Raw genomic sequence first — 18721 nt, 5'->3', positions numbered from 1 at the left:
AGGTCAAGTAATTGGCGGATACTCCTACGAAGATAACGTGTGTCCACCTAGGGTGCGCGGTCCGTTTCAACAGCCTCCACCCCGTACCTAGCTGAACGTGGTTGAAATATACATAAGCGTTCCTGCTCGCATGCTTTCTTCCTGACGAATCGAACTTCAGTAGTCTCCCCTTTCCTCACTGAACACTAGTACAACAACTGGCGCTCGACCATGGCGCTGGACGAACATAACAGCTCCTCCTTGGAGAAGGATGTCGGCCTACCCGGGTATGCGCCGGCTGAACCCACGCATAGCCACCCGCGGGTCGGTGAAGGCGCTGTACGGTCAGAGAACTGGATGACTCGTAATGGATTGAACCTCGAGTCCTTCAAGAAGAGAGACTATGGCAGAGGCATTATCGAGCTCGACCGCTCGATGAAGCCGAGACACTTGCACATGATTGCCATCGGAGGGTCGATCGGTGCTGGTTTCTTCGTCGGTTCTGGTAATGCTCTGAGCAAAGGTGGTCCTGGTTCTCTGCTGCTTGACTTCTTGATCATTGGTATCATGATGTTCAATGTCGTCTACGCCTTAGGTGAACTTGCTGTCATGTATCCTGTGAGTGTATACCCTCCCATGTCAATTTGACGAGGATAGAGATATCATCGACCCCGTATATGTTGAAGATATTCAAGGACATGCTAATTCTCGGTTGTCAACAGGTCTCTGGTGGTTTCTATACTTATGCTGTTCGATTCATCGACCCCAGCTGGGGTTTCGCAATGGGATGGAATTATGTCATGCAGTGTAAGTCGTTACAACACCTGCTCCCAGCTTCCAAGTTGCTATTTGCTGACCAATGATTTCAGGGGCTGTTGTTTTGCCTCTTGAACTCACTGTGTGTAGTTTGACCATTGGCTACTGGGACACCGAACAGAAGATCAGTGTTGGTGTCTGGATAACAGTCTTCTTCGTCCTGATTCTTATCACCAACCTCTTCGGTACCCTGGGATATGCCGAGGAAGAGTTTTGGTCATCAATCATCAAACTATCGGCGACGGTTATCTTCATTATAATTGCCTTTGTCATGGTTCTGGGAGGTAAATCAAACCGAACGTTAGTTCCACCGAGTCTTGCATACTGACTTGTAACTAGGCGGACCTGACAACGGCCGGTACAATGAATATTGGGGTGCTCGTTACTGGCACGATCCTGGTGCCTTCCACAATGGCTTCCTTGGTTTCTGTTCTGTTTTCGTCACGGTACGTTAATAAACCTAACCTTTCTATATTTTGTGTATGCTTGCTGACGATTTTATAGGCCGCTTTCGCATTCAGCGGCACTGAATTAGTCGGATTGGCAGCTGCAGAGTCACATAATCCTGTGAAGGCGTTGCCTGGCGCCATCAAGCAAGTCTTCTGGCGTATTACTCTGTAAGTCCCATCATCGCCAGCCAGCTGTTAGAATTTATATACTGATTTTCACAACAGCTTCTATATTCTGGGTCTTCTCTTCGTTGGGCTGCTGATTCCATACGACGACCCGAACTTGCTCGGCGCCAGCGACTACATCAATGTCAACGCTTCGCCTTTCGTGCTGGTAGGCAAATACGCGGGGCTCGCTGGATTCGACAGCTTCATGAACGTCGTCATCTTGGTTTCCGTCCTGTCAATTGGTGTGTCTGCCGTTTACGGTGGCAGTCGTACCTTGACCGCTCTGGCACAGCAAGGATACGCCCCGAAGATTTTCACATACGTTGACAAATCTGGCAGGCCTCTTTTCTCCGTCAGCCTGATTCTAATCTTCGGGCTACTTGCATACGTCAACCTGAGTACCGCCGGTACGACGGTGTTTGCCTGGTTGCAGGCTTTGTCTGGTCTTGCCGCCCTTTTCACCTGGGGTTCGATCTGTCTAGCCCATATTCGGTTTCGCACCGCCTGGAAGCATCACGGCCACACCTTGGACGAGATCCCGTTCAAGGCAATCGGCGGAGTCTATGGCTCATGGCTCGGACTGATCTTGATCGTCCTCGTACTGATCGCTCAATTCTATGTTGCGATCCAGCCTCTCGATGTGGAAGCTTTCTTCCAGTCTTACCTTGCTATGCCAGTCGTTCTGGTGTTTTGGCTTATTGGATATCTATGGAAACGAGAGGGTATGTGTTTGGTCTCCCTAACCACTCCTCTTCTCCTCATCGTTGCGATTCTGACTAACTCACCTCTGCAGGATGGCTTCGTACCGAACAAATGGATGTCGACACCGGTCGCCGCGAACTCGATTGGGAGGAAATCAATGCTTTCAGAGCTGAGTTGGCTGCCCAACCAGCTTGGAAGCGTATCTACCATACCCTCTTCTAGTCATAGAGAAAGATCTATGCAATGCATGCCCTGCGTATCGATTGATGGGGAAGCACTTGCCAGGCATTTAAACGGGAACATATAGTAGACTATATGTAGAAATCCAAAGACACTTGTTGTGACATTCAAAAACAGTGGGCCCACCGTCAACAGAGGGATGGTAATATCAGGGTATATATTCGTGGCCACACTTGTACAGACTTGAATATTTACATATCTGATTAACAATTCATCTTGTTCCATATAATACTACCGACCGTCCACTCAAGGTACCTACCGGGTTGAGAAACTGTTAAGGTTATCCCGGATTGCGTTAGCGAAAGTCTGCCAGGAATCAATTGTAACATTTGTCAAAATTTTATGCAACAACTAACTGGTCCTGTGCAAACGCTGGTACATGTCAATCTGGACAGTAAAGGGTCTAACCGCATAGCTGAGGCCCAAACCACTGCAGGATCTTGACTGACAAATCTTGGTGTATCCGAAATCGGGTCCTGCTTCGAACCTGCAAACACCAGGGAACTAAGTATGAGCGGTAGCAAGTAGCATTATCCAGGTTGTCAACGGGACACCTTCAGACGTAGTAGTGACACATGCGCTTCTACTTGACAAAGACAATGGCGATCTGGGGACATGAGGTACACAATTTTCTGAGGGGTTAATGACTTTCGCAGATCCTTATCTGGTTCTCTGACTACTGATGTCAGCTACTATATCCTTGAATTGCTGTCCGAGGACTTCAAACACAACGTGGACATCCGGAGGCTCTGGCGCAGGCTCCGACGTCAACTGAGGTATCGAACTCAGATCCCACGAGTCTTTGCTCGCAAGCGCGCCCGTCTTGCCTCGTGCCTTGACGTCTTTAACATCCTTCCCGTGCCTTACAGGGCCCGACGGCTCCGCAGGTGTGATCAGAGTCTCGTCTAGAAGCCATTGCCAGCGCGCATGATATACGCCCGGGCCCTTCATGCTACGGACTTTAGGCTCTTCACCCTGTTTCTCTCCTTCATTCAATCCATTGACAATGCTCTGGAGCCTTCTGCTGGACTGGTCATCCAATTTGGTTGTATATGCATCATATCTGTCTAATGCAGCGATAACCTTCTGTTGGCTATCAATATCCAATTTCGAAAATACCGATCGAAGAGGCTTGCTGATCGAGCCTGCACCAGCCACCAAATCAATATCGTCAGCTGTGCTCGAGTCGTTCTGCGATGTGCCCGTTCCTCGTTGGCGGAATGCTTGCGTTACATGGGTATTTAGCCATGCTCGGAAGCTTTCCCTGACATCAGGGCAACCTTTCGCCAGATCATGAAGCCATTCAAACGCCCAACTCTTATGGCGCCGAATCAAGAAGACGTAGTCCTCAATCGATGGGGGAATAAGTTTTTTTGCGTTGTCCCTTTTCGGTTTATTGACCTCGAGTAGATCGTCGATAAACTTTTGGACGTTTACAACATACTTCCGCAGGTCAACCTTGTCGTGGACCGCTCTTATAATTGGGTCAAAAGCGGTTACGAGCTCTCGGACGATGGAGGTGACATGGTCGGGGCTTGAACGACACATGACCTCAATGATCTTGTCCCTATCCCTGGTGGAAAGTTGCGCCGAATAGTATTCGAGCAGTAAGCTATGTTGCCGATCCGTCAGCTCGACCGAAGGCTTGTCGCTCGTTGACTTGATGATAGTGGTGACAATTGATTCTTGCGCCTTGATGCTCTTTTGCCTGATGGAATCATGCTGATCCTTGGTTCCGTCAAGGAATGCATCCAAGGTTGCCAGAAAATTTGATTTGCCGATATCCTTCCTACTCCGGATACCGTCAGCTGTTTTCTTGAAGTCTCCAGCATCCCAACCAAGCACCATGCCAATGATTCTGGACTCCTGTTAGTAGCCACTCTCTATATAATCAATATGCCACCTACCTTTGCATCAGATTTTGTCCATCAGCAGCATTCTGTGTCAGACCTATCCAGTTGGTGATGCCGCCAATACTAACCTTAGCTAAAAAGATCCTCACCATGCCAGAGATCATCGTCGCGGCATTACCTACCCTGAGAGTTTGGCATACCAGGGAGTAAGGAATTAATTTATGCGTACTCTCGATCAGCTTTAGTAGATACTGGCCCTCTGGTGATATCACGAAGACTTTGTGTAATATGGTCGCTGCATGAATAGTGGCATAGTCTATGGCGCCTTTACCTGCTGGAGAATGGCTTTCAAAATCATCGGACTCGATGGCGAAATCGAACCACTCGTCCAATAGTTCCCCGTAAACCACCTCGTGGACCACGTGATCCCATGCATCTTCGAGACTGCTGGCTGTACTGAAGTCGGACTTGGAGATGCCGGTGGAATCTAATTTTCTCGCCACACCGCCTAGCATTCCCCGCGTGATGGACTCGTGAAATGCGGACGCGGCAGTAGCAAGAGTCTTCCTGGTACCCAGAGCACCCTTGTCGTAGCTTTCCGAAAGCTCGGCGTCGGCAAAGTTTTTCATGATGGCCTTGAACTTGACGCTCCAGAAGTCCGGGTCAAGCTCCTTGACTCCCGGTATCGGCAAGACCAGGCGGGTCAAGAGCAACTGCAACAATGGCGAGGAAGACTTGTGGACATCGACGCCATCTTTCTTTGAGTCGCTGAAGGGATACCCATACTGATCAATTGCTTCGGGGGTCTTGAAGCTCACGACCTCAGCATATGTCTCGTTGTGGGTGAGGATGTCGAACAGGGCTTTGAGCTGCGGGGCCGTTAGCGGCGTTGATTCAGCGGCGGCCATAGCAGCCTGGTCATGAACGATTTATTTATGTCGTCGCAGTTGCGGTGTAGCATTGCTGGAAATGAGATATTCCAAAATGGGGACTTTGATATTTCTACTCCTGGACACGTTACGCGCCATCGCGTGCTGCTAGCCAATGATCATGCTCCACATGCTTCAGTGCTGTCGCTGCAACGAAATGGGCTTTGTGTTCAAATCAATGATGCGGCTCGCTCGCACTGACGTCATGCGAGGCAAGTAAAGTCAGCCCAAATTCAGCTGACACAAAGAGTGTGGTTGGACACAAATTTTTATCAGAATGCTGTTGTCGGAAACTGTGATTAGCAAGCCAGTCAAAGCTATATTCATATCTTAGTTCTGTCACGTTGACACATGCATTACAGGAACATCAGTCGGTCGAAGCAGGGAGTAGGTACGGATGGGAATCAGCGCTCTTCGTTGCGCTCTCCGTCAAGTCACCATCACTACAAGGTCTTTTCTGTCATGGCAAGTTGAGCGTAAGATATGAATCTCATCCTCAGTGAATAATTGACGTTGGAGTGATGGGGTGCATGACAGCAGCAGTCTCCTCCAGACTAGTTCAGCAAGTTCGCAAACAAAAATCACAGCAGATGCGTCGACATCGGCCATTTCAACCGTTTATTTTGAGAAAATGTTCTGAAATACCCGCAGCCTCTGCGATGCGACGTTTTATGACCTGCAGGCGAGTTAACAGGTCGATTGGGAAAGGTAAGAGAGGGGGGATAAAACGCGTAGCACCAAAGCTACCAAGAAGGGAAGGTGTGGTATTGGCTCAGGTTTTGTTGACGGATCGCGTGGCACAAGACGAAAAGCTGTTTCAAGATGTCGCACCGTGTCAAGACCTAGAGTACAGGAATATCATCAACGAAATCGTCGTAATCCCAGCACGGTTGATAGCTTGTCACGGCTATACTTGTGCGAGAACTTGCCCTAGGTAGCCGACCAAACAGACGTCGCTCTTGGCTCATCCTTAAATACAGGCGATCAGGTCACAAGACCGGAAAATGAGAGTCAGAAACATGATCAATTGATACTCTGATACAGCTTCAGTGGTATATACTAATGAATGGTATGAATATAGTAACGAAATGGATCACTCAAAGATAGGAACTTCTGCAGCCAATTGGCCCTGCGAACCTCCATCCTAACTCCACTGGCCAAGTCTTGGTCCAAAATACTCGCCGTCGTTGAGCGTGAAAAGAGTGCATGCATCATCCTCACAGCCCTGAGAAACGACGGAGTTGCCCCACCAGTCGAGGTCGATCTGCAGCCACTGCAGGGTGAAGAAGATGATGATACCGGCAATGGCGATGGCACTGCTCCAGGACGCGGAGAGCACAAAGTTGTACTTTGACCAGAATGCCAGGTACCGCCCCTTGAGGTACACCCATGAGAACCAAGCAATTGGGACGGCAGGCCAGATGTACGACATGTTGTAGGGAGCCCAGGTCAGAGCCCCATAGAACATGGCGACTGGGTGGATCTGGCGCAACCAACGTACATTTCTCCACCTCTTTTGGGCAAAGTAGAAGACAATTGGGATCACAAATCCAAGAGGGAAACCGACCAGCAACGCGGTGTAGAGGCCACCCGACCCAAAAACCTTTACAGGGCCGACAGTACCCCAAAGGACCGATGCGGTGAAGAAGGTGTTGATACCAGGGCAGGTGAAACGGTTAGGAGCATCAGTTGTGCAGACGCCGGGAATCTGGTTCATTTGGAAGTTGAGAACACCAACGCAGACGAACGTTGAGATCAGAGTACCAATCATCTGGGCCATGAAGGTTTGGCGCGGGGGAATCTTGACGTAGTGAGCCAGCTTGAGGTCGTTTGAGAACCAGACAGCATGAGCACAAGTCACGTAGCCGAAACTCTTGAAGTAATTCATAGCCAAGGCATTACCCTGGACCCAGGATCCACCAATGAATTCGGCGAGCACGTTGAGGGTAACTTCGATACCGGTCATGGCCTTGATGATACCGACAGGAATCACGAAAAGGGCACAGAGGACCAGGCCATAGAAGACCACGCCGACCGATGTGTAGGTTTCCCAGCCGGCAATACCAGCACAGCCGAAAGCGATGGCCACAACGATGACAAGACTGTACCACCACTCGGGTACTTCCTTATAGCTATGTTGTGTATTAGTATAAAGTGTTGCATTTGAAAGAAAAAGTTGAGTCAAACTCACTTGACCATTAAGCGATTGTGCACATCAGAGTACATTCCAACGCCGGTGTTCTTATCCTTGCGGAAGCTATTCCATAGATTCTTGAAACCCATAGCAATCTCGTACCTGTGGTATAGATACGCGTAACTAACAGTGGCCGTATAGATGCCGAAGAAGAACATGTACACAACCAAGTTTCCAGCAGCCAAGAATGGTGGCGAGTATTCAGCGTATTTAGCAGCATCAAAGAGTGCACGGTCATCGACGGCCCGCGAAACGTTGTAGAGAGATCCTGTGTTATCGTAGACTCGGTTTGAGTTGATAGGTAAGTAGGCTGTGTTCCAGACATTTTGGTACCAGATAGCCGCAATAGTGATGGCAGCAACACAAGCTCCAATGAACTTGTTAAGCGTGGAGAAGAAAGGAATCATCAAAGGATCTGTCGCATCAAAGAGCAAGATGTTCCAGTCGAATGTGGGCCAAGGGTTGATACCGAGGCCATTGTTGAATCCCGTGATGTTAGAAAGATTGAGGTTGTTGGGCGAGATCCAAGTCATCCAGGAGAATATACTCAGCGCAGTAAATATGTACTGCGGGAACCAGAACCACACGAACATGGCTACAAAAGTCACACCAAAGAACCTGCAAATCAGTTAAACTCTGAGGTATACGGCAAAACTCAGCACGGCATTGCCAAGCACTCACTTAATTCTCGACATGGTAAAGACCCTGCCAAATGGCGACTCGACCGGGCCAGTCTTGTCATTGTGGAAAGCAGAGTTCAAGGCAATAGTCACCAAACTAGCGGGCCACACACAGTAAGATGGATAAACAAGGAATCTTCGGACCATTCCGGCCATTCCGTACCCAATGAAGTTTGTAGCAAGGGCAATCAAGATTTGGTAGGAGAACTGGCCGGCATAGCTCTGGTTAAAGTACGTCGGCAGATACTGGACCCAGATGATGTTGTTGGTGTAAGGATCTGTAGTTCTCAGTCAGCACGCACTTTTGAACAAGTTCTAGGGACATTCAACGCACAGTTCCAGCTGACATTAGCCATAATTGTAATAAGCATGTGCTCTTTCTTGCTGAACTTGCCAGGATTTAGACTGTGCCGGATCCCCCAGAGAGTAAAGCCCCAATCAGGCAACGACTTTTCGCAGAATTTGCCGATAGGATAGGCGAGTAACTGGGCAACGTTGGCTTGAACAGTGATTGCGGGCTGACGAATCGAGAAAAGCTGATTGATGAAGGCTAGCAGCACTGCGAAACCAGAACCAATAACCCACTAGATATATGTTCAGCAGTGTATACTTCAAACAACCTGAAACGGGATCTCTTACAGCACGAATGGTGCCACATGGAATGTCTACATCATCATGGTTGTCTACGACAGCTCGAACTTCCGCGTAAGGGCTGTTGACAGTAATCAGGGCAGATTCTAACTTCATCTCCTCGATCAAGACAGCATGCTTCTCGGGGTTCTCGAAGATGGCCTCATTACCTGTGTCAGTCAGTGAAGTGTCTTTCTATTGATAATATACGAGCGTCGAGACCTACCAAGGAAGTATCTGATCTTCTCGATGATGCTGTAGGGAAAGTTGGGATCATTCTCGTGGATCTTCAACACCTTCTCCATCATCGGCCGGACTTCCTCGAGAGTGAGGTTGGAGGCCAACTCCTTGGCCTCCGCTAGATCTTGCTCCGTGACATTTAATTCACTAATTGAAATAGTCAGTGAAGAACGGGAAAACTGGGCGGCCACGTGAATCGGACTCACGTCTCAACTTTAGCATCCAGCGGCAACTCGACATCACTAGTTCTGTAGCCTTCGGAGGGTGTCTTTTCGTGGATACCCTCTGCCGTGTTGACGTTTTTCGCCTCGATTTGGCTCGACATATTGACGGCCCGTGTTGACTGAACGAAAGTTGTGGTAGAGATGATTGCACAATTACCAGTGGGTGCAGCAGCAATTAATATTGAACGGTCATCGGAAGCATGCGAGCGGATCTAATCACTACATGCCCCTGTTCTGGATCTTGGCGTTCAAGATAACCACAGGGAAAAGAAAACGTGAATTAACCCAGATAGTTCAGAAGACTGGACCCCTGGAACCAATCAGGACAAGCAACTGCTGGCTGTGTGAGCGTGTATACGTTACTCTTATCAGCAGCTAGACCTACGTCTTATAAAACGAGGTAGGTAATCAAGACAGTATGAAGGCTTCTCGGAAAGCTTCGCTCTGGCCCCGAGAGTCCGATTCATTCATTATCGATGTGGGTGGTGGGCCAGGGGTCCGAGTGGTCTGTACACGTACATGTGTGAGCGGGACCCCGGGTCGGTCCTGCTCACTAAGTTACTACCGCCCCGCAATACCATGCCAAGGGTCTCGGCAACAGATGATGCCCAAGAGACCTTCCACTTCAAGCTCATCTGACGGCCGGTTCGCGGGCTTTACGATTCGTTTGTTTGGGAGTCAGTCAACGCGATGTCATCGCGAGTGACTTGAATGATATCATATTCGAAGAGAACCAACCTAGCAAACTCCAAGAAGTCATGGTAGTCCAAGAGCTCGCCAAGTCTGAGCCTAGAACCGCCAAGACGCACCTGAGATGAAAGGCATGGGTGAGTTTCCTGCTGGTGCCAGCCTCTGTTTTCCCACCTGCTGCACTGTTGCGAGCACTAGGCTACACAAAAGCAACCCCCCGTGGGAAGAATCTTGGCAGGTTTGCTCCCGCATTTACCCAAGAGATCGATGGAAGCTTATCATTGCACCTCATGAGCAAGCACCCCTTACTTTTAATCGACCACCTTCGGAGCTAGACAAGTCCTACTGCTTTGGGAGCGTTCGGGGGAGAATATGGTCTGATTCATGTCGTGATTCCACCTATTGTAACATGACGAACGTACACGGAACGGCTCAACTTTCCATGAGACTTGCCGAGGGAGTCCAGAGCTAGATGCACCCGACCAAGGTATTGCCAATATTCATGGCGCCACGCTATCTATGTCTCGGCAGAACAAGCTTCCCATCCAAGTCTTGTCCTGCTGCGATTGAACATTTACCGAAATAGTAATAAGCGCCGAAATGTCAATCATCTTGTGCGCCGGCGTCCTACGGGCCTGCCGCTCGATCGTGGGCCAAGTAGCCGCGCGGCATCCCTGTACGGCTGCGTAAGATGCCGCCAAGACATTCGTGAACATGAGACTCTAGCCTGGGCTTGAGGTGTTGTTCAACTCCTCTGGGTTAGGACGAAGTGAGAGTACTCCCTACAGGTATTCATATGCGCAAAAAGCATGGTGAAATGAATAGATATGTAGACCAGAGAATGGCGTCAACTTTGAGCTTTTTAGTTGTGTTTTTCGGTCTGGTGGCTGTGCTGGTCTGCCAAGTATTCAAAGCTCAAAATACAGCACAAACTGCGTGGCAGGTTAGGCGGGAATAGCCTGAATCTACCCTGCGGGCTGTCGACGGTATCGAACTATTGCTGCGGGAGCCGATCTCGATTGCTTATCTACAGCCTTTTTAGTCGGCCTTGTGAAGGCAGAGCATGCTGACATACAAAGATAATTCTGGTGAGACACATTTCTTCTGTACTTGAAATAATCGAGCATCTCAGTGGCTCCATGAGCAAGCCCTTTGTCATTTGGATAAAAAGCTGATGTTTTAAGGTGATGGGATAGCCCGTCGAGAACTTAACCCAGCGTGGAAATCGGGCTCGCACGACTGAAGTATTTTGCCAGTTCAGACCACAACAGCAGGTACCTGGAGCACATATTCCACGGAATGATCTCGTCGGCTCGCTTCACTTTTGTGATTGGCCAGCGAGCAATCGAGGAAAAGCCATGCATACAAAGTAACGTCGTGGGCATGCAGCTTCCCGAGAAAGTATGATCTTCCATGTTCATTCAAGCCTTCTAGTTGGATCTGGTACGACTCCCGGCTGTTGTGGCGGCTTCCTAAGAGTAGCGCTAATCGTGGAGGCGGTTAGCGGTGGTTGGGTCAGTGCTTCGTATTACCGGCAGTGGGTGTTGCCTTGCAACCAGACCACCAAGTCAATCTGTACTTAATCTACCAAATGCAATTGTTAGCAATACCTCCAAGAATTCACTGAAAATGCCAATTACTCTTCCCTTTCTTTTTTTTTTTTCGGGGGGCGGGGTGTTTTGGCTCTTCGCGTGTTGGCAACTTAACTGATCGCTGCGCTCTGATCTCCCAAGAAATGCCGGTCTCGACAAATCATGACTACCGTAGAGTTACACCGTAGTAGATTAGTCACTGATGGAAAAAAGCCATGCAAGAATCGGGAGCGGCCACATGTGAGTAAAGCAAAGCCTTTGCCAGTATAGCTGCTTCAATACCCTATGTTATGCAAGCTTGGGTGCGCCGAGATGAGTCAATTGCTGCAATCATACTTCTCGGGTTTCTTCGGGGCCGGCTTCCTCGTTAGATGCTCATTTCACGTACACACGTGGTAGATCGGTCCTCGCTTCCTTGATATTTTTGGTAATCCGTGCAACAGACTCTACCGCCTTATCCAGGTCTTCGTGCATCACAGAGCCGTATTCGCTTCGAGTAAGTACACCACTTTGGACGATGGGAAGCGCATGAGAATCCTCGCTGAGCATGCATTGGTTTCTGATGAATGAGTCTTCCAGCTGCGTCGGGTGTGGAAGTGCCGTGGTATCCTGATTATCTTGAGCTATTATCATGGATGAAGCTGTTGGTGGTTGGTTGTTTAACAAGACCAGTGCCAGCTCCTCCTTCAGTCTCAGCACAGAGAATGTGCGCTGAGTGGCGACCATTGGCGCCACGACTGGCTCCCTGATATCGTCCAAGCAGTCGGATTGACTGTGATTTTTGTCGAGACAGTGGGTCAGTAGTTCGAGGCAATACAAATCGGAACGCAGAAAGAAAATCACTGCTTCCCTCTGGCCTGTGCCCTAGCTCTGCACACTGGGCTGTCAGTGCAAGCAAAGCTATATACAACCCCAAGCCGTTTCCTGCGATAGAGATACTGACTCTCGGCTACTATATTGAGCAGTGTAGTATAGTACACAATTCCCGGCATTTTTTTTCCTTTTAGGATATTCGTGGCCGTTCGCTAGGAGATTCCTATTCCTGGGACTCGTTTCGACCCACGAGGAAAGAATACCAAAATAAGGACCTATGCTCGCCCGTTACTCATATTTGTTGATGTCGTGGACGGCGTCCTGGAAAGTGCGGTCCAGAGAAACTTAACGGTCTCACAGAACAATTCTTATTGAATTTGTGCCAAGTCCCCAGTGTTATTTGTTGAAATTATCTATCGCCATCTCTGTTTAGAAAGCTGGCTGTCGTGTAACTGAATGAGGAAGCGGAGACTAACGATGACCCCATAGTTTCCAATTCTAGGGCCTTACACAGGCCATTGGAGATGAAGGTCATCATTAATACTGACCAGTCGTCCTTTAGTAGCTATTAGAATTGCACGCAGACTTTGGATTTGACCATGTACGCCTGGGAGAATGACATAGCTATTGCTTGGCTATTCGATGTAATAAATATTGTTGTAATAGCCGGTGGGTGTGATTGGCTTAAGTTCGTCTAGGAACTCAGTGCGCCTTCCACTATGGATACCTCCACTTATCGTTAGGTGGGCAATGTGCGATCCAGTGGGATGGTAATGGTGTCGAGGATTCTGGCATTGAGCATGAAGCTACCCTCAATACCGGGCCAGTGAAATATATTAACACCGCTCCTGTATATCGTAAGTAGTACTGGCGACCCATTCTCTTGTGGTAGGAAGTAGTACGCGCACAAAGATGGAAAGTTAGTCGTAATATAATTCTAAATTACCTTCAGAACCATGAATTAGTAGATTTGTTGACGCTTTGGAGCTCTTATCATATTAAATGAGTATAGGTTGTTATCGTTGTTTTGTGAAACCTCTGGCAGAAATCTGCTGTAAAGTAATAGCACAAAGGGGTGCCACCGCAAGCCGATCACAGAGCCGAATGACTTGTCAAACTGACAACGGCAATTTCGCCCTCATTTTCGATGTTGACCCATTGATTCTCGTTGGGTCTCAAAGTCTGGTAGGAAGTCCTTGTGTTTGTTGCATGAACTGAGGCTCGATTCGTGGCTGTTAAAGAAAAGGACACTGCATTACCAGCGCTTGTAGTGCTAGTGATAGCCGTTATCAGCAATGGTATGTACTGTCAAGCCATCCTGAAGCCCAACAGCTCATAAGAGAATTGCAGGTTTAAATGCTCGACGCTTTTCAGCCAGCACTACTATATCTTAGCATGTTCCGAATGAGCCGTGCACTCGCTTTATAGTGAGGTGATTCTGGCGAGAAAATTAAATGCGGCTTGGCAACAGTGATCGATATCTGCGACGGTTTAACAGTTACTGGCGCCGTTGTGTAGTAACGATTGTGATGCACAGCAGGGATTTTCGACTGTCAACTGATTTGCGAGCCAAGCAATGACGATCGCAACAACATAAGTGAACACGCAAGCAACGCCGCTCAGGTGTGGCCCGTCTGACATAAATAGTAAGAAAGCAGCGACCTTGGGATGCCAGCTCACAATGCCTAACCACATGGGTCTTGGCTGACAATTGGAGGTCACAGTGGGCAAGGGCTTGATGGCAGAGACCGGCATTCATCGACGCTGTAAGGCGGCACAGTCCACTCACAACGATTGCATAAACGCATTGAAGTTCCATGTACGTTCGAGGTTGTTTGTTGCAGCATACAGGAAGATTTCCTATCGTCACTTCACGTTTCTGGTAAATAATCATGTGATGACATTGCGCTCCTTCGCATGTCATTTCCTGGTGTTATAAGAAGCAATCCAGCATAGCTGCAAAGCCGTGTAAATGAGAGGCACCCGCTATGCAATAATCCCACCAGCGCGATGGAAGATATCAATACGTTTGGGCTTTTCGCAACATTGGCGATAACAGTCGCGCTATCATATCCCTTGTACGCCATTTATTTGCACCCACTCCGTGACATCCCTGGTCCAAAGCTATCGGCTATAAGTCGCATACCCTACTGGCTAGCCTGCCTGAGGGGAAATCAAGTCAGGTATATTACTAGTCTCCATAGAAATTATGGATCAGTCGTGAGATTTGGACCCAATGACTTGAGTTATGCTGATGGGAGGGCCTGGAAAGATATCGCGGGCGTACAGAAAGGCAAGAGTGAGAATGGGAAGGAAGTCAAGTTCCACGCACCTTCTGCCAATGGGACGCCTAACCTGGTGACAGAAAACGATCAAGAACGTCATGCGGCGATTCGACGTGTCTTCTCCCCAGCTTTCTCTGAAAAAGCTCTACGGGCTCAAGAACCAATGTTCCAGAAATATGCCGATCTCGTGGTAAAAAAGGGCCGTGGCGCTGGCACTATTAACATGACTGAACTACTTAACTGGGCCACTTTCGACATCATGGCCGAGTTAGCTTTTGGAGAGTCCTTGGGCCTTCTAGAAAGGGGCGCATACTCATCATGGATCGCGATAGTGTTTAAGTCTGTCAAGGTCAGGCCTTCGACTCAAGCACATTGCCATTGGCTTGCGCTAATTGTTCTCCAAGGTTCTCCCATTCATCCAGATGATTGAGTTTTATCCAGCGCTCAAGAAGATATACGATCTTATAGAGCCCAGATCGATCGCCGCTATGCGCTTAGATCATTTCAATCACACCGTTTCGCGCGTCGACAAACGTCTTAAAGAAGGCTCAGACAATCCCGACCTGTGGAATTTAGTAGTAGAGTCCAACATTCTTACTCTCAAGGAGATGCATACAAATGCCGAACTTTTTATGCTTGCCGGTACAGAAACTACTGGTTGGTCGTCTCCGGTCCTGACAAGTAGATGCTCACTAACATGTTGACCCAAATAGCTTCCCTTCTTACAGGCTTGACTTATCACCTGATTATGAATCCCGACAAGAGAAAGATGTTAACAGATGAAATACGAAAGCGTTTCAATAGTAGCAGAGACATTACTTTTGAGACGCTTGCTCAATTGGATTATTTGAACGCCTGTACCACACCCTGTTACCTGTTTGTTTATGGCCATACCAAGTTGACGTATCTTTACAGGTATTCGTGAAGGTTTACGAGTATATCCATCCATTCCATCCGGTATTCCTCGCGAGATAGCAAAAGGTGGTAATCGTGTATTGGGGAAATGGATTCCGGAAGGGACTCGTGTGTCTGTGCACCAATTTGCGACCTACCACTCCCCAGCAAACTTCAGGCAAGCCCGTCAAAGACCAAATGAACAACAGAACATTCGTATTAATCAAAATTTCTTCCAATGCAGGGATCCAGACAGTTTCGTACCTGAACGCTGGTTGGGAGACCCGGAGTATGAGGGCGACAATCGGGACTCACACCAGCCCTTCTCTGTTGGGCCTAGGAATTGCCTTGGTATGAACTTGGCCTGGCATGAGATGCGAATTTTGCTCGGGACACTACTGTACAACTTCGATCTCGAGTCAGATGTTGGGCCGGATTGGCTTGATCAGAAAGTCTACGTCATTTGGGACCGTAAGCCTCTGCTATGCCGCCTGATACCAGCACCACAGACATAAACAACGTGCTAGTCGACTCGTGAATTAGACACAAACCTCACTTGCAAATTTTCAGCTCAAGCTACTATGCCTATTAATATTACATTTTTACCACAAGAGGTCTTCTAAAAACCGGTCGGACAGGGGCAAATAAACAATCCCCGAAAGGTCAACATGGCCTAGCGGACGACCTTGCCTGCTTTTCAATGTCACTATCACACTGTTATAACATCGAGCATCGAAGATCTAGCAATCGTAGGATCGAGAGCTATTCAGCATTGTCTAATTCATCCTCTTTGACCAGCAGATACGATTCTCCACGACATGATAGCTGGTGCAGAACTCTTGTCTCTTGTAGTTCGGGATCAAGATAATGCCCATCAGATCATACGTCAGCATTTCGTGGCACAGTTTTGAGAAAGCGCCCTCTGATGACCCCAAGCTTCGATACCACCAAGAATGATTGGCGCTGCACATATGTGAACCATGATACGATTCTTATCATATGATCGTCGCTACTACGGTAGCAACCAATCACACAGTACATCGCGTATTGCATCAAAAAAAAGACACAACGATACGAATCCTTTTCCTTGGTAAAGAATCGTGCTCCAAACCACTGGTAACCAATCGGGCGACACCTACGATGGGTCTTATCGAAGGAAGCCGCATATATAACTAGCGCCATTATTCCTTGCTAGAGTACAAATAGAGCGTCATCTGACAGACTATGGACTATTAGATTCTATTTTTTAAGAGTGAGAAATTTATCATACCTTGATTTGGAACATCAAATTCTCAAAACCCTTGCCATGTCTTTCGAATTCGATATGGTCGGAACACGACTACGACACTTGATTGCGTCAAAGTCCCCCGTCAAGGCGGCCACAGTAGCACCTATGCTTGATACTGACAACAGCACTGAACGTCTGCTCAAGCCCTTGATCAAGCAGTTTGTCCAGAACATTGAGTATAAAGGGGCCATACCAGGTGATGATCTGGATACATTATTAAAGGGCATGCACGAATATGCATACCACACTGGCATACCATATTGTGAAGGCCGTCGAGCTTCTCAGTCATTTAGAACAGGTGTATACTACGCTCTTGTACGCTATGTAGCTAGTTGCGTGTCTGCGCCGAACCATGCTGATCAAGCTTCTCCAAGTTTTGCTACCCGAATCACCCGCTTGATGTGCGCATATATACGGGCATATATGCCTGGCTCGCAGTCCTCGTTGACCATGAGGCGGAAGTTCACCCAGCCGAATGGCAGGAATTCCTTCCCCGGTTTCACGGTGGCTTACAACAGGCGTCCAGCATCGCCCAGTCTTGGGCGGAACACCTGCGGCTCTGCTACAAGTACTACTCACCAGTCGTTGCGAACTTTATTGTCACCTCATCGCTCAATTTCACCAATGCGACTACGCTAGAACTTTCCACGTTGCCAAAGATAGCTCGTACTGCCGGGGGCCAACGCTGGCCGTTCTATATACGCGATAAAGTCGGTGTAGCTGAGGCTTTTGCATACTTGAGCTTCCCGAGAGACTGTTGTCCGGATATATCATGCTATATAGAGGCAATCTCGGACATGAACACCTATCTCAACCTTACCAACGATATCCTGTCGTGAGTCTCTTGCATCACTCCTACCGAAGATATTGGCTGGGGGCTAATAAGTGACCATCAGATTCTATAAGGAAGAGAAGGCCGGGGAGAAGCACAATTACATACACAACAGGGCATTTTACGAGAGGAGGAACGTCTACGCTGTTCTCCAGGATATCATTGAGGAAAACTTGGAAGCGCACCACCGCATTTGCCTTTCTCTCGATGGTAAAGATCGCTATGCGCGAGCATGGCACGAGCATGCAATGGGTTTTGTGACATTCCATACTGCAGGGGATCGATATAGGTTATGTGAATTGGGCCTTGGCGAAAGATATACCGACGAAACGGGTGCAATAACTGCTTTACGGCAAAGTGTATGATCAAATACCAATCACAATATGTGAAAATATACAGGGACCTGGGTTACGGATGGCGGTGCTGAGCCAGAGTTGTCGGGATGGCGAGCCATGAAGGTCGTCGGTTTGCTGAGTGGTGCCAGGTGGTAGATTTGAGAATATCGCCATGATTATTTGGGCTGTTGACGCGGTTAAATTAATCTATCCCACTTTCATGGTATTCCACGAACTGCAAGGTGGCCACAGGTCCAAACGTTAAGTAGAGTACAGTTGAGTAAGCTACACACCATTATATTCAGTTTCTCTAACGCGACTTTAATGAGTTATAGATAATCCACCCCGGCTTGGCAGTTGGCTCTCCTTGAAGGTGACTTAACTAATGGTCACTTTTTGGCAATCCGCAGGATACATTTCCAATTCTGGATGGCGGCTTCTGACAACGAATAAGATCAATGAGTTTCCGTCTTCGCTAGTTCCAATGGTAGTTATTAAGGGGCGACTGTTGAAAGGTCTTGCGACCATTTGCGTCTGACGTCTGATCGTTGACATAGGTTGACTGTATAACTGCGCTAGCTCTGCATATTGACGACTGAGATGTGCAATATTGCTCGCCTGGTCTGATATGATCACTGGTTGCTTTGTTAGGTCTTCGGTCATGATGTCGAAGATTGCCTTCGCTGGTATATTCCATTCCAATCAAACCTACACGTCTGCTGTTAATAAAATTAAAAATTAAAAAGGACGGTTAGGGTGTACCGTTTTCGCCACAAATGACAGATAATTGGATAAGAATTGCATTGTGTAGTAGATGGCAAGATGACAAAAACCAATATGAATATGACAGTGAGACGGAATGATCATATCGCACTCCATCCCGCGTTT

At 48.2% G+C, this 18721-nt stretch overlaps 5 protein-coding genes across 5 annotated transcripts; 3 read left to right on the top strand and 2 right to left on the bottom strand.

The window, feature by feature from the left end:
- Positions 1-210: 210 nt before the first annotated feature.
- Positions 211-2336, top strand: BKA67DRAFT_596240 (amino-acid permease inda1; the record flags this gene model as incomplete). The annotated part of the gene is made up of 7 exons (XM_046105276.1): positions 211-597; positions 702-786; positions 849-1079; positions 1135-1241; positions 1300-1412; positions 1470-2134; positions 2206-2336. The coding sequence occupies 7 exons, from the start codon at positions 211-213 to the stop codon at positions 2334-2336; spliced, it is 1719 nt and encodes a 572-aa protein (XP_045951019.1).
- Positions 2337-3014: 678 nt separating this feature from the next.
- On the bottom strand, positions 3015-5115 carry BKA67DRAFT_528618 (PX-associated-domain-containing protein; the record flags this gene model as incomplete). The annotated part of the gene is made up of 2 exons (XM_046098965.1): positions 3015-4212; positions 4262-5115. 2 exons carry the CDS (start codon positions 5113-5115, stop codon positions 3015-3017), a joined length of 2052 nt encoding a protein of 683 aa, XP_045951018.1.
- Positions 5116-6177: 1062 nt separating this feature from the next.
- BKA67DRAFT_137353 (OPT oligopeptide transporter protein-domain-containing protein) lies at positions 6178-9363 on the bottom strand. The gene is made up of 7 exons (XM_046095043.1): positions 9087-9363; positions 8867-9027; positions 8650-8810; positions 8345-8594; positions 8012-8288; positions 7328-7948; positions 6178-7268 (listed from the first exon to the last, which is right to left on the bottom strand). Exons 1-7 carry the CDS (start codon positions 9203-9205, stop codon positions 6281-6283), a joined length of 2577 nt encoding a protein of 858 aa, XP_045951017.1. The 5' UTR covers positions 9206-9363; the 3' UTR covers positions 6178-6280.
- A 4607-nt stretch (positions 9364-13970) lies between these two features.
- Positions 13971-15987, top strand: BKA67DRAFT_588039 (cytochrome P450). Its single transcript, XM_046104360.1, has 5 exons — positions 13971-14833; positions 14889-15141; positions 15198-15341; positions 15400-15556; positions 15623-15987. The coding sequence occupies exons 1-5, from the start codon at positions 14210-14212 to the stop codon at positions 15891-15893; spliced, it is 1449 nt and encodes a 482-aa protein (XP_045951016.1). The 5' UTR covers positions 13971-14209; the 3' UTR covers positions 15894-15987.
- A 784-nt stretch (positions 15988-16771) lies between these two features.
- BKA67DRAFT_596236 (isoprenoid synthase domain-containing protein) lies at positions 16772-17863 on the top strand (the record flags this gene model as incomplete). Its single annotated transcript, XM_046105275.1, has 3 exons — positions 16772-16981; positions 17041-17501; positions 17563-17863. The coding sequence occupies 3 exons, from the start codon at positions 16772-16774 to the stop codon at positions 17861-17863; spliced, it is 972 nt and encodes a 323-aa protein (XP_045951015.1).
- Positions 17864-18721: the final 858 nt, after the last annotated feature.

The sequence above is a fragment of the Truncatella angustata genome (genome assembly GCF_020726525.1).
Source record: "Truncatella angustata strain MPI-SDFR-AT-0073 chromosome Unknown BKA67scaffold_14, whole genome shotgun sequence".
In the NCBI taxonomy this organism is placed as follows: domain Eukaryota; kingdom Fungi; phylum Ascomycota; class Sordariomycetes; order Amphisphaeriales; family Sporocadaceae; genus Truncatella; species Truncatella angustata.
The sequence above is the reverse complement of the archived record's forward strand: the minus strand, read 5'-3'. Positions and strand labels throughout refer to the sequence as shown.